The sequence below is a fragment of the Pleurodeles waltl genome, chromosome 4_1 (genome assembly GCF_031143425.1).
Source record: "Pleurodeles waltl isolate 20211129_DDA chromosome 4_1, aPleWal1.hap1.20221129, whole genome shotgun sequence".
NCBI classification, from domain to species: domain Eukaryota; kingdom Metazoa; phylum Chordata; class Amphibia; order Caudata; family Salamandridae; genus Pleurodeles; species Pleurodeles waltl.
In genome coordinates, this window is record NC_090442.1 from 526,729,801 (window position 1) to 526,745,765 (window position 15,965).

Genomic DNA, 15,965 nt, shown 5'->3' on the forward strand with positions numbered 1-15,965 from the left:
GGCATAATTTCCTACCTCAGTGGGAGTCATCTCTAACTATGGTGGTGGCTTACGGCTTGGCCAGCAGAGGCACGGCTCTATGGGCCCAGTTGATTGAACAAAACATCAGTTAAAGTAAAAAATTAAAAAAATAACCCCGAGGTCATTTAATCGGTTATTTTCCAGAATGAAGAACTTTAGGCATTTTACCAAATACTCCTTTTGTTATACTGTCTCAGCTTCAAGCTTAATTTGCTGAAACGGATGCTCTAGTTATTAACTTTCAATGTATCTTCCTCATCTAATATTTGCTCTCAGTATCGTCCTGCTTTAAATGATGTTCTATGGCAGAAAAATATTTTATTAACTGCATCTAACACCAGCATTCTACTGCCAGGATTCTAAACTATGAGCACAATTTAGACGCTTAATAACATCCCGTTGTTTATCCAGTAGTAATTCTATATGTTTTCTGTTTAAGCATTACTATAATAACCATAGTTATCCGTTTTTTTGTTGTTGTTTTTTTTTACATATTACTTGGAATAGGACTTGTATGCTATTAAAATAAAGCAATTATGACATTTAGCCAGCAGATTATAAAATGTCAATCATAAATGACATTAGTATTGCTTACATACGCATTCACACCAAAGGACATCTGAGCTGGGCACAAATGAAACAGAAATATTTAAAATGAGGAACAGAGCCATCTATTTAGTAAAGCCTCATAGTATGCAAGCGTAATCCATCACAACGGGTTATAGGGGCCTCTTTCATAGGCATAAATGGAGGCAATCTGCGGTGGAAAGTACTTTAAAGATCATTTGATATTGAACTGGGTGCTAAACAACTGACAATCTTACCTCGTATTCAAAGTCCTCTGTTCTATCTGCGTCAGTAGGCATGCTGGACAGATAGTCATTACCATCATACAATTCATGTTCCGCTGGGTGGAGAGAATGGCAGCTGGAGACAAAACAGAAACAAATGAAATGTGCTTGTTTAATTAAAGAATAATACAAAATGTATGTGTCACATTGTTCACACTGTTTACTGACTTACTACATACTATAGGATAATTAATTGAGGCTACGGTCAAATATTAGATTAAGCAGATTTTGTAATTTAAGATATGCACAAATAATTGAAGATTTTGTATTTTGTACTGTGAAAGGGAAACTCACTGAAAGAATAAAATGGCTACATTATTCTGTCAAGTGGTTTAGAGGAAAAAAGAGTATTTGCTTCACTCTTTACTCCATCAAACACATTTATACGGCCAAATGAAATGATTATTGATTACATATTCCCTGTTGTAATAAGTGTAGAATTCAAATCGTGCAAAATAAAGCTAGACCCTGTTTCCAAAAGAGGAACAAGCTGATACAGTCTAAAAGAGAGTGTTAAATTATACATACTATCTTTGGACGCTAGTTAAAAATCTAATATACAGGGAGTGCAGAATTATTAGGCAAGTAGTATTTTTGAGGATTAATTTTATTATTGAACAACAACCATGTTCTCAATGAACCCAAAAAACTCATTAATATCAAAGCTGAATATTTTTGGAAGTAGTTTGTAGTTTGTTTTTAGTTTTAGCTATGTTAGGGGGATATCTGTGTGTGCAGGTGACTATTACTGTGCATAATTATTAGGCAACTTAACAAAAAAAAATATATACCCATTTCAATTATTTATTATTACCAGTGAAACCAATATAACATCTCAACATTCACAAATATACATTTCTGACATTCAAAAACAAAACAAAAACAAATCAGTGACCAATATAGCCACCTTTCTTTGCAAGGACACTCAAAAGCCTGCCATCCATGGATTCTGTCAGTGTTTTGATCTGATCACCATCAACATTGCGTGCAGCAGCAACCACAGCCTCCCAGACACTGTTCAGAGAGGTGTACTGTTTTCCCTCCTTGTAAATCTCACATTTGATGATGGACCACAGGTTCTCAATGGGGTTCAGATCAGGTGACCAAGGAGGCCATGTCATTAGATTTCCTTCTTTTATACCCTTTCTTGCCAGCCACGCTGTGGAGTACTTGGACGTGTGTGATGGAGCATTGTCCTGCATGAAAATCATGTTTTTCTTGAAGGATGCAGACTTCTTCCTGTACCACTGCTTGAAGAAGGTGTCTTCCAGGAACTGGCAGTAGGACTGGGAGTTGAGCTTGACTCCATCCTCAACCCGAAAAGGCCCCATAAGCTCATCTTTGATGATACCAGCCCAAACCAGTACTCCACCTCCACCTTGCTGGCGTCTTGAGTCGGACTGGAGCTCTCTGCCCTTTACCAATCCAGCCACGGGCCCATCCATCTGGCCCATCAAGACTCACTCTCATTTCATCAGTCCATAAAACCTTAGAAAAATCAGTCTTGAGATATTTATTGGCCCAGTCTTGACGTTTCAGCTTGTGTGTCTTGTTCAGTGGTGGTCGTCTTTCAGCCTTTCTTACCTTGGCCATGTCTCTGAGTATTGCACACCTTGTGCTTTTGGGCACTCCAGTGATGTTGCAGCTCTGAAATATGGCCAAACTGGTGGCAAGTGGCATCGTGGCAGCTGCACGCTTGACTTTTCTCAGTTCATGGGCAGTTATTTTGCGCCTTGGTTTTTCCACACGCTTCTTGCGACCCTGTTGACTATTTTGAATGAAACGCTTGATTGTTCGATGATCACGCTTCAGAAGCTTTGCAATTTTAAGAGTGCTGCATCCCTCTGCAAGATATCTCACTATTTTTGACTTTTCTGAGCCTGTCAAGTCCTTCTTTTGACCCATTTTGCCAAAGGAAAGGAAGTTGCCTAATAATTATGCACACCTGATATAGGGTGTTGATGTCATTAGACCACACCCCTTCTCATTACAGAGATGCACATCACCTAATATGCTTAATTGGTAGTAGGCTTTCGAGCCTATACAGCTTGGAGTAAGACAACATGCATAAAGAGGATGATGTGGTCAAAATACTCATTTGCCTAATAATTCTGCACTCCCTGTATTGTAGACTAATGAAAACACAATGCTCTAAATATAAATTGACTTAAAAACACTCCTTCATGCAAAACGATTCATTTTCACAGTTTCAGATTTGTGCAAATGAAGGCATATGAAGATAACCTGAAACAGGTAGCACACATGCAAACATTTTAAGAATAGGAGGAGCTTGGATCTTTCTTCCATTGTAGCTGAAATATGATCATATCCGGGAATGCTACTTTATTTTGATAACCTGCTTTTTATTACAGTGTGCTGTGAATAAAATGTATGAGAAACAGATAATCCACAGGTTTGCCATTATTAAAAGGGTGTTTGTTAACCTGCAATTTTAAAGCACTCATGGCCCTATGTGCAAAACTATTTTGTGATTGCTAAATCTGTGATTTGATACTAAATCCTTTTCAACTCCAAATCGAAAAAGTATGAAAGTTACTCTGCGAGTCTGAAAAGCTTTTCTGCGTCACAAAGTAAGGACATGTTGAGAAATGCAAATAGGAGCGGGTGGTTGCGATTCATATTGGTATGTATCAAAGGTTTGCAGGTGCATGGCTTGGCAGCCAAACATGGCGGAAGCGTAGCTCCCTGGCTCCATTCCGTCCCATGGTAAATCCTGCAGTATTCGACACCTGGGATACCTTTGACCCAAGGACTGACTGGCTGTAGACTGTGGAGACTCTGAGAGGGCTCCTAGGTGGTGTGAGGAGCTGTTGCAGTCTGCGGTGGGCCAGAGAACCGGAGCGGTGACCGATTTCCTCAGCAAAATGGAGACAGTGGGTCCCGAAGCAATGCACTGACAGTGGTGGTCAGGGTCAATCTCTGGGATTGGGGTGGCTCCTGCTAGCATGGAACAACCCCCGTGTGCCCTGGGGCTAATGAGTGGTGGGGGACCACAGCCAATGGTGACCCTGGATGCCTAGAGGGACAGCCACCCAGTCTGAGGCACTGAAAGACATGGTCTGTGGCCTGAACTGGTGCTGCTGATGGTGGGCTGCATGCCTTGGGGAATCACTCTGGATTACTGGTGCTGCCTTTTCCTGGCCTGTGAAGAGAGGGTGACACTGAGCCCCAAGTCAACACTGTGGCCGGGAGCACCAAGGCCTGCCTGAGGGGCCATGTGGTGATACTGCAGACCGGAGGCAAATAGTCTACACCAGGCGGCACCACCCACCTACTTCACTGCTTGCCCTTCCAGTGAGGAGCTATACCCACTCGCTCCACACCTACACTGCAGGGGAAACAAATGCTTCTTCCACAGATCTGTGGACCTGCTCGACAATGCGCTGGCTTTGGGCACCCTCAAGCTTTGAAATCACCTTACCTCCTGGTGGGCCATAGCGGCTGGTGGCCTGGTCTTGATCTATTGCCCCCCAGGGCCTTGCTGCAGGTGCTAGGTGACTGAATGAGCCCAAAGGCAGTGTCACAGATGGACCACTAATGGCAGGCCAACGTGGTGGCCAGGGTTGGCCTCCCGGTATCGGGGCTGCATCGGTGCCTGGTGTAGAGCCCCCACTTTGAGCTGGGTACGCAGGAACGAGGGGCGTTGGTCACAGATGGCAGGGCTTCTGATGATAGCAGCAGTTGGCAAACCTGGTAGTGCTATATGGCCCCTGGTGAAGGAGTGCTGGATGACCTATAACCCAGATACGCATACCACGAGCTCCAGATCAGAGCCTACTCTCTGGTATGCCAATTATTGATCCCTAAAAGACTTACCCAATGGGCTGCTTACTATCCTTGACACATGGGCCTTTATATGCCTGCAAAACTAGAATATCTGCCCTGGAGTGGCCTGAAGAGTTGTTGACCTTGCTTTTGGACATTGGGGATAGGTTCAGAGCCCGCCAGACCCAAAAAGGATACCCTCTGCCCCAGATCATGAGGAAGGCACCTGTGCGACACTTGGAAGCAGTGGTGGACTGACCTGGATGTGCAGACAAGGGTGTAGACCCTGTGAACTTTGCTCTGTCAGTCACAGCTTTGTTGCCAGTAGGGGAGATCCCCATGATAATGGGGAAACCAAGGGCTAGGCCGCCTGGCACATGAGGGGGCCCCAGAGACTCCTCCCAGCCTGCGCCAGAGGAAGTGGATGGGACCGAGCCCATTCTACCTCCTGTACATCTTTAACTGTATAAGATCCTTGCAGCCATAGCTGATACTAAATGAACCCTTTAGTAAGACATAAGTGCTGTCTTAGTTGGCCTGGGACTCCTGAAAGCATACCACCACAAGTTGGCAAGTAGGGTAAAGTATGTGGAGACAGTGTTCGACGAGCTGTGCCATGACCACTTGGCACTGACTTGACAGGTGACAGAATTGAGCAATAAGATACACACCCTCAAACATCCAGCTGAAGATGCTGAGTGTCACAATTGACAGAACAATGTACAAATTGCGGGGCTCCCTGAAGACACAGAAGACCGAGACAAGGTATCTTACCTCGAACAATAGCTCAGGACAGAAGTTGCCCCAAATCACCTGCCGCCCTTCTTTGCCCTAGTGCAAACACATAGGGTCCTGTTGTGACCAGGCTACTTCATTTCAGGGACATGGACTTGATCCTGCAGATGGTATGGGCTAGGGGCCCATTCGCTATTGGTAATGGAATGTTGTCCCTGTTCCTAGACTTTACAACTGCAGTACTGGTCAAGACGGCCTCCTTCTTGGAGGTGAAGGGGGCACTCTGGGAGGAGGGTCTACAGTACTCACTAATGTTCCCAGCATAACTAAAAGTTATGCTGACTGGCACCATGCACTTCTGTGAAGATCCTAAATCGGTGTGGGAATGTCTGAATGACAACAGAGCAGGGTCTGCCCCGCCAGCTCCTCGGATCATAGGGGGTGAGACCAAACATCAACCTAGGAAACGCACTGGAGGAGCTACTAGAAGTGAGGCACTAACAAAACCATTGAGTTCAGATGCAGAGAAAGACAGAGTGGCCACGCTTCAAGCACTGGAGGAGATCACAGAACCATGTGTGTCAGACTTTGAGCCTGGTTCACCATTCTGTGGAATCGGAATCTCTGGGTTAGTTGGTGGATGGTGGGGGTTTCCTAGAGGTAATCCCACAGTCGGCTGATGACCTGATCTGAACTGCTGCACCTCAAATGTGTTTGTTTACTAGATATGCCCCTCTCTGACATCTCCACCTTCTGGCACATGGTTGCTGGAGGCACCGGCTCTTACCACTTGCATCATGGTAGACATGCAGCCCTCTGCCTCAGGGCGGTTTACAGAGCACGTGGGGGATGCTTTGGCTGAGGGCCAGAGACAGGAAGGTGGAAGTTGCACGGGTGTCCTCATTAGAGTCCCAATAAATCCCTGGGTGGCACGCTATGTTGTGGCTTGAGCAATGCCCATGGAACTGAACTGCTTGGACTTGCCCCTCAACAATTGGCTGCTACCAGGAAGCTGGATGAGTCAGGCTTATGACAATGTTCTTCATTATATGTTTAGGTGGCTGGCCATTGCTGTGCTGCTCTTGGATTGGGAAGATCAGACTTAAAAGTGTGTGTTTTTTGTCTCGGCAGGTTGAGCCAATACGCTACCCATTCAGAATATCATGGTCACACACTCTCTGACCATAGCCCATTGCTGCTGGGGTTCCAGACGATTGACGATCACCCAGTAATCCTGGTGTGGAGGCTTAACACGACGTCCTTGAAGATGCATACTATGGGAATTCTCTCCACAATGTCATCTTGGGGTATTTTAAGGTTAGTAGGGGCTCAGCCACCAATGGGCTCATGGAGTGGAAGGAATTCAAGGTGGTGATCCGCAGCCACTGCTTGAATCAATCAGTGGGGGTCAGGAAGGCATAGATAGAAAGCTATGAACACTAGATGGCATGCTGCACACATTAGATATTGCATAGGCTAACATCCTTCTCCATCATTTTCAACAACAAAGAGATATTCTACATAGGCCAATAAACTTTGAGGTCATGTAAATAATACATCAATTCTTTCTTCAGAAGAGGAGCCAGCCAGGTTCTTTCAAGAATGCTAGAATCAAGCCCTCACAGGAGGAGCTGTTAATCATGTACTGTAGATATATTTCTGCACAGTGATCTATCATACTTATATTTGGACATGGATGCTAATGATACATTGTGGGTTTCCAATTTGACTTACACCTACAGGATTTTTCAAAACGATTTCTCTAAATGAGAAAGTGAACAGAGGGCTCACTACAAGTCATCTCCTAGTAAACCCAAATTGACTTGGTTTGTGTTAGCAATTGGGTTTCTCGTTGGAAGAGGTATGCACCCTATCCAAGCAGGAACCACAAACATAGTCAGGGTAAGTCAGATACACTCTAAAATGTAACCAGTGCTCACCCTCTGGTAGCTTGGCAAAGAGCAGTGAGGCTTAATTTAGGAGGTAATGTGTAAAGTATTTGTGTAATACTTGAAACAGTAACCCAGTGAAAGCACCACAAAAGGTTAGATAAAGAGATAATATTTTTATGAGCAAAGCAAGACCTAAACAATGAAAATCCAATAAACATAAACAGAAGTTAAGGTTTGAACTTTTAAAGAATAAATGTGCAAGGAGCACTTAGAAGCAATAAGCATCTTTTGGGATATCTAGTTGCGATGGACGGGGACAAAGTCAAGACTTCATGTCACTGACAATGGAGCATGGGCCAGCTATAGGACCCATGCACGACCCACAGAGCAAAACTATCTTAATCCTTGTCATAGCACAAGATGTATTGATGATCCCAATGCAGTTGGGATGTTGCGAAGGATATCCCCATACATGTGCAGCCATGCATGGGTTCAGAGTGCGATGTGCCAGTTCAGAGTGGTTCCAAATGTGATGCACTGGGTGAATCCACAATGGAGGAGTGCTGTGTCGATCTTGTCCATGCAGTGGTGCAGATGCGCTGGTTTCCAAGCAGTGTTTTTGGAGGTGAGGCGGTGGTTCCAAGTGCGATGCGCTGGTCCAGTGCCTGCAGCAGCAGTGCTGTGCTAATTCCTATCTCGCAACAGGTGAAGCATTGGGTCTGACTGGGTCAATGGCAGTGGTGCACAGATTCTGGCAGATGCAGTGCTTCCAAGGGCCGTTGGCTCGGTTCGTACCACTTGGCTGAGCAAGTCTTACAGTAAGCAAAGTCCAGGTTCTGTTCGTAGATGGAAGGTAAGTCTTTGGTGTCCGTGAAACTTCAGAGCAGGAGGCAAGCTAGCAAGCCCTTGGAGTCACTTTGGTTCTGGGTTGGAGAGATAGAGGTCCAGTCCTCCCTCTCCCAGGCAAGAAGGGCAGCAGACAGCAGGTCAGCACAGCATAGCAAGAGTCCAGCAGAGTTACAGTCCTTTCAGCAGCACAGCGGTCCTCCTTGCTGGCAGAATGTCCTCAGATCAAGAAGTAGTGAATTGGTGGAGGTCAGAGGTCCAGTACCTATACCCAGTTGTGCCTTTGAAATATGGGAGCCTTCAAAGAAGGGTCTTTGAAGTGCACAGAGGCCCTCCCTTTTTTCTCTGGCTCTAGACTCATTACGGGGGATATAAAGCTCGCTGTGTGTGGCAGGACACTGCCCTTTCACGTGTGTCAGCCCCTCCCGGCCATCCTACCCAGGATAGTCCATAAGGATGTTGATGACTTATCAGTCACACCTAAACTCTTTTTGTGTGTGGCTGTCTAAAGGGAATGTGCAAGTCCAGATATCACTCCACCCCGGACGTGTATTGGAGACAGGCAGTAGGCACCAAATGGCTAAAGTAATTAAATGCCAACTTTCTAAAAGTATCTCTTCCAAATTGTGAATTATTAGGTTGTAATAAGGTAATCCCAATGCTATCCTATGGGAGATATAGGCTTTGCAGTAGTGAAAAATGCATTTAGGAGTTTTTCACTACAGGGCACTTAAAACTTAAAAGTACATGTCCTGCATTTTAAATACATTACACTTTGACCTGTGGGTCACATAGGGCCTACCTTAGGGTGACTTATAGTTATAAAAAGGGAAGGTGTAGGCCTGGCAAGAGTGTTTATCTTGCCAGGTCGAAATGGCAGTGCAAAGCTCAATACATAGGCTCTGCAGTGTCAGGCCTGAGACATGATTAATGGGTTACTTAAGTGGGTGGCACAATCAGTGCTGCAGGCCCTCTAGTAGAATTTAATTTACAGGCCTTGGGCACATGAAGTGCACTTTACTAGGGACTTTTTTAAGTCAATTAAATATGCCACCTGAGTATGAGCCAATTTTACCATGTTTTAGGGGGCGAGAGCACACGCACTTTAACACTGGTTAGTCCTAAAGCTAGCAAAACAAAGTTAGAAAATGGAGAGAAGCAGGCACAAATTCGAGAGAAAGACCATCTAATGCTGTCAGGTCTAACAGTTGGGTATAGAGGAACAGACACAGAGGAGCTAATTTTGAAATTAGCCATGGTTGGTGTTATACCATTATTTAGGTATTTTAGCAGAGCGACCAACATGGATAATGAGGGATGAGCAATTTTCCTTTTAATGTGTAACAGATTTCTGAATTAGTTGAAGATTGCCACCTTGTCCTCTTCTTTAACGTCCTTCAGTGTAGCTAATTTAGCCCCAGTATTAGGCTTTTTCCATGCCCTCTCAATGCACGTAAGCATCCACTGTAACAATTTAAGTTCCTCTGTGAACCAATTTTGAGGGTTAGTTAATTTATTTCTAGAAGTAATTTCCAAGGGTAATGCTCTTCCACAAGTGTTGAGGTATATCATTTTAACCTGTCTGTAGGGGTGCAAAGTGGTAATGATAAGGGTCCTCAGACACGGAGTGAAAGTTTCCAGGTTGAGTTTTTAATAAGGGTCCATGGCAGGCACAACACGACCTTACAGCCTGAAGTACAAAACTGAACTGCCTCCCGTTAGATCGAGAACCCAAAGATAAGTTCTACCCGTGTAACGGTGAAGAACTCACAAACCTGAAAGTAAACAGTAGTAAGTAAGCATTGGTAGATAACAAATACAGAGTGAAGCATACTACATACTACAAGGCCGGTTTGTCTCCTGTCCAGAATTTTGATAAAACTCACAATAAATAAAAATGTAATAAAAAACAAAGCATAAAACTGCTCTTTAACATTAACACAACTCACAATTGAACTAAAGCCGGAAGAACGTCATGACCCCAAGGCGAAAGTGTGTGCTGCTGTGCAACTAAGCAGCCTCTAAATTACCTCAGTCATTTGGCAATGAAGCATTCCCAAGTCAGACCTCGGCGCCAAGGAAGTACAAGACAGGAGTTGTAGAGCACAGCAATCAAAAAGAACACATGGCAGCTCGATGAGACACAACTGCTGCCCTTGTGCATCTGTGGGCCCAGCCCTTGAATGTCCAGGATACAAAAACTCACTTCCAGCTATCAGAGATCACCCCAACACAAGGTAACAGCATAATAATGCCCCAAATTTTCAATAAAACGCACAATAAGTAATTATTGAAAGAATAAACAAAGAATGGAGCTGCACTTTAAACTTAGCCCGTGAGTTAACAAAGTGGACAGTAACAGGGACCCACGCTTTGGAGGACTAGGAAAACAACCATCTATTCTGGGGACTGTTAACGGCCGCCAACAACTTTCTATACACTGCCCATAACGCTGTGGGTCCAGTACAGTTGGCCAGCTTGAGGCAAACTCTTTCCGGTTACGAGGGCAAAGACTAGAGCAGTTTGCAAGCAAAACTGTGAAATGTGTACCTGTCTGACAGAAGAAAGGGGCAGATATCCGGTACCGGAGGAGTAGATGGTCTCAGCTTAGCCAGCGCCATGATGTGCTCAAAGGTGATATCCGTTTGGGTGCTAACAGTGACGTGCTGCGCTTCTTGAGAGGTTCCATGAGCTCTGGGCGCGCGCCGTAAAACCTGCACAACAATCGGATCTTTGGCACTGCGGAATGCTTCAACGGCCTCCTCATGGGTGGCTTTCGTAAGATCCTTTCCGTTGACCTGAAGGATACAAAAGTAAATGTCAAAAACGACTGGTAACTTTTATTCACAAAATGTCTCACTGTTCATCCCATCAGTTAATACGTTATGAATAATTCATTCAACTCCACAGTATAATGAACTGTTAGTTAAGGGCCAGCCAAGCGCACATGATAAGGATTTGGCTCAGAACCTAATGCTTTGTGCTATGGTAAAATAAAAAGAAATCGCGGTAAGAAACCAATTTAAACATTTACAGCTTAGAATAGTGTTTCTGCTGTTTATCAAAAATTGCAAATACATTGAATTAGTACAGTCAGAATTTGATTGCCAACTTTTCATTTGGCATGGAGTGTGAGCACATACTCTAAATGTTTATCCCTGAACTTCATATTTTATTCAGAAATGAAAGGTTTAAACTGTTCTGCTGGAACATAATAGCTAGACTTAGCGAAAGTCTCCGAGAGGATTCAGTGTTTAATCAACAAAATGGTTTTCCAAGCTGCCAATTAATAGTGCTGGCATTGAGGCGTTTTTTTTGGTTACTTCTTGGGAATGTAACATTGCTGCTCTTTTATGTGCCTTTTGCATCTATGACTTGTGAGTCTCACCCTTTAACATAGCTGAGACAAACAGATTTTGATAGAACTATAAGAAACAGTAAAAACGTAAAGCAAAGTCATGTTTTTTTAGATTAGGGGATGTTTTTCAAAGTAAAATGGCAAAAGTGTTCTCAATGTTTACATTGGTTGATACATACCAAGCTATTTGTTTTTTTAGAACATAGATTATTTTAGGCTGCTTCACATGGAGGTAAATTGTGCAAAAGCCATATGTGTTGCATATATATTCCCACAGCATCAGAGGCGTATTAAGGCATAGGCAAAGTGGGCTTTTTCCCAGGGCCCCAACCTTTAAGGAGGACCTCTGAGAGCCAATTCTATTGTGCAGAGTCTTGCCCTGATGATCGTTAATAATTCTTAACCAGGTTTTTTTTAGATACTGCTTTCCTTTAATTTCGTTTTAATGTGAGAGATATGTGAGAGCCTATTACAGAAGTTTTGCAGAGAAATGTTGTGTTTATATTTCATGCAAGATCCATAAAAAAGTTTCTTTTAGATCAAAACAGGATTCGTATGGGAAGTGGGAGAGTGTAATAGAGAGTTTTTGCAGTAATATATATTAGTGACCTGCTCCTGTCTTACAATATTGAAAGCACACATCATTAACCCAGAATATTAGATGTAAACACATTTAGAGTTTGGGTCTGGGTGCCTTTGTACTGTCAGTGACCTAGCCAACAAGCCATGACAGATCTGAAATTGGATCATAAATTCAAAGCTGTTCGAACAGGGGCCCCCAAATATGCTTGGTCCAGGGCCCCCCAAATCCTTAAGATGTTCCTGCACTGCAGGTGAAATGCAGGTCATGTTTTAACTTTTAAACCTGCACTTCACTCAGCACATCACATACGTACCCCAATGAATGGCTTTTTTTTAACTTACTTGAAAGTTGAATACGAATAAGATATTTTGAAGAAACACGTTTGTGTGAAAACAAACCTAAGCTATCTTTGCAGTGCTTATTCATTATGACACTGCCAGTAGATCACGCTTTAGAACAGATTTCACACTAGTTATGTAGCATTTCCATTTTGAGTGGTTGCTTAGTATTAGGGCTCAAGACACACCTCTACTTTAATTCATTTGGGTTCATTCTAGAGCACCAACTATTAATGAACTGGGGGGCTGGTGGCCTAGGTCTGTGAGATGAAAAATAACCCATTACCTCCTTGTCCATCTTCCACGATCCAGTCCTTGCACATGAGATTCCATGTCCTCCTGTTAGACCTTATTCTCTAGCTAACTCGCAATGCTTCCCCCAGCATGGCCACCATCACCCAGGCGCCATTGCAAAGGGGAAGTAGACACACCACACATCCTGTAGAACCAAGCAAACCCCAGAAAAAAGTACCACGTATAATCAAAAACCAAGGAATGGAAGGGGGAATCCCAGGACTGTATAGGGGAAGACTTGGACTTGGAGAAATTAAGATTAAGGCAAGAAACCGGAGCATCAGGTTAGGCTGAGTTTCAATACAATCTGAGGTTTGTCAAGTCTGCAGTGTTTCAAGGCCCTAGAATGCATGTTCTTTTGAAAGATGAGTCTTGAGCTGTTTTCTGAATTGTAACTGGAAGGGGGTGAGCCCATTTTCGAGGCTGGCACTGAGTTGCTGTCTGGGGCACAGGCTGAAAAGTGTGCTACACAATGTATTTATTTATGGCAATTTAGTAGTTCTCGTTAGAAGAGTTATTGGCCTCAGGTGTTGGCGTTAAATTTGGAGGTAGTGCGTTTCCTCCAGCATAACTGCTTTATTCGTGATGCTATAGCAGTCTTGTCAGAAGCTTTGGTGTGTCCAGGACAATAATTTTGCAGGGTCCATTCTTGTTAAATAACAAATACGTTTTGTAACAGAGGGGGGGGGAGGGGCTCCATTAAGAATGGGCTTGGAGCAAAGAGACCTGTCTGCTTGTGACACCCTTGTGCTGCAGGAGGTGAAAGGAAAGCCAGTGAAGTCTGACCAGCTTTGGAGCTGAGGGCTTGCATGTCAGAATAACATTAGCAGAATATTGTGTGATGGAAATGCAGTAATTTAAATATAGTTTACAAAACTATCACCCCAGTCACTATTGATGTTCTATTATGAACTCCAATGGGGTGACAATTTTGTAACCCATATTTAGAACACAACATGTCTGTCAAGCACATTGAGGTGACAATGTACATTCGCAGAATGTAGTATGCCTTTCAGAGTAGCTACAGGTAAGTCGTGAATGCCACTAATTAAAGCAGAAGAAATAACCAAAGAGTACAGGATTAGGGCCTCGAGGTTTCCTTGAAAGTTTAAGTCATGTAAGCAAGGTTTATGTTACAGACTGAGCACAGTTTAGCATCACTGATGACAAGCTGAGTAATTTGGTTCACAGGGTGATTCAGGAGGAAATCCTTCAAGGTTAATGACTGTGAGATGTCTTTAGATGTAGAGTTGGGTGGTCATGTCTGTGGGGAGTACCAGCTATGCAATTGTAGGGGTGGATTTCAGCTTGGAATCCATATTTAGAGGATGAAGTAGCATGCTTATGATACTTTACATAGATTTGTGTATCATTACCACACTAGTGATTGAGGACTTTGTTGACACCAAGGAGGTGCTCATAATATTCCAGAAAAAGAATGAAAATTGTTGATGAGAGAAGAAAATGTTGAGTGCCTCATTGTTGATGGATACGAACAAGAACATGGAATGATCCTTTAGGAAAATGTATGTTGGTTGCTCAGGAATATTAAACAAATAATTTTGAGAACTTTTCCACATTCACATGTGAGAAGAGAGAGTATTGCTTCCATTTTCTTACGATAATGGCATTACTCCTAGTCCTACTCCCTCGCCTTCCTTTTAAACCAATGAGGCCTCCCGCCTCCCCCCTAGACCCTCCCTTCCCCTTTTAAAACCGCCCCCCACCCTTATCTCCTCCTGTACAAAAACCAAGCCAAGCAGCAACTCGGACAGTCCGTACCGGGAGGGCGGGAGGGAACGGAAAAGGAAGGCGAGGGAGTAGGACTAGGAGTAATGCCATTATCGTAAGAAAATGGAAGCATTACCTCCCGTCCCTCCCTCGCCTTCCTTTTAAACCAATGAGACATAGCAAGAAAAACACAGGAGACGGACACTGAGTTGCAAGAACTATTATTCATATCCTGCACCAAGGACACCAAAACACCCTACCCCTATTATCTCATAGAGGATAAGACACGGTGACCAAAAAACCGACTCCAAATTACCCAAGTCCGAAAACCTATAATGACGCACAAACGTCAAAGGAGAAGCCCAAGCGGCGGCCCTGCAAATTTCCACCCCGGAAGTCCCCTGAAGGTCGGCCACCGTAGCCGCCATACCTCTGGTAGACCGACCCTGAATCCCTTGAGGAGGAACCACCCCTTTCAAGGAATAGGCCAACAAAATCAAAGATCTCACCCACCGACTCAAGGAAGCCGTGGAAGGTTTCTCACCTTCACGTGCCGGACCGAAAGTAACAAAAAGGGAAACCCCCATACGAAAAGGAGCCACCACCCGTAGGTACTCCAATAGAGCCCTGCGTACATCCAACGAATGCAAACGGACCTCCTCCCCAGAGGAGGGCTCTGGACAAAATGAAGGAAGAATAACCACCTGACGGGAATGGAACGAAGAATTGATCTTTGGAAGAAAGGAAGGCACCGGACGATCCGAAGTAAAGGCTACCAAAAAGAACGTCTACAAGGACAGATGGCGCCAATCACAGTCCCCCAATGGCTCAAATGGGGCCACCGTCAAAACATCCAAAACCAAAGAAAGATCCCATGAAGGAAAAGAACGTACCGGGCGAGGAAACAAATTAACCAGACCTTGAAAAAATCTAGGCATCAAGTGCCCTTCATCCTCAAGAATACGCCATGGACCTCTGAATGCCGGAATCGCCGCCCACTGTACCCTCAGAGATGCTACCGACAAACCCAATTGTGCACCGTCCTGCAGGAACTGCATCACTTCCAAGATAGACGCGCAGGTAGGATCCAACACATGAGTCAAACACCAAGAAGAAAAAACTCGCCACTGTCTACCAAAGGAAAGTAAAGTGGAACGTCGCCTGGAAGCCAGCAATGGAGAACACAAAGCTACCGGTACCCCCAGACCCGTCAAGCCACGTCGTACAACTTCCAGGCCGTCAAGTGCAACCTCCTCAACGACACCGCTGGGAGGCAGGGGAACTCCAGGGGAGACGGACAAAGAGGGAGAGGCCACATCCTCCCTTCTGCCATCAGCCCTAACAACAGGAACCAATTCGCCCGTGGCCAAAGAGGCGCAATCAGGATAACCCTGGAACCCAGATCCCTCACCCTCAACAGAAACGCCCTGAGAAGTTGAAATGGAGGGAATGCATACAAAAGACCCCTCGGCCAAGGACATGACATCCCGTCCACCTCCCAGGCCCGGGGACACCGAAAACGGGAGCAGA

The 15,965-nt window shown here is 44.4% G+C and overlaps 1 protein-coding gene across 1 annotated transcript in view; it reads right to left on the reverse strand.

The window, feature by feature from the left end:
- PDZRN4 (PDZ domain containing ring finger 4) overlaps positions 1-15,965 on the reverse strand; it is a 469,963-nt gene that overhangs the window by 265,355 nt on the left and 188,643 nt on the right. Inside the window, exons 2-3 of the mRNA XM_069228854.1 lie at positions 10,682-10,929; positions 846-948 (exon numbers count right to left, since the gene is read on the reverse strand). Coding sequence (XP_069084955.1) covers positions 846-948; positions 10,682-10,929 — 351 coding nt within the window. The remainder of the gene's footprint in view (positions 1-845; positions 949-10,681; positions 10,930-15,965) is intronic.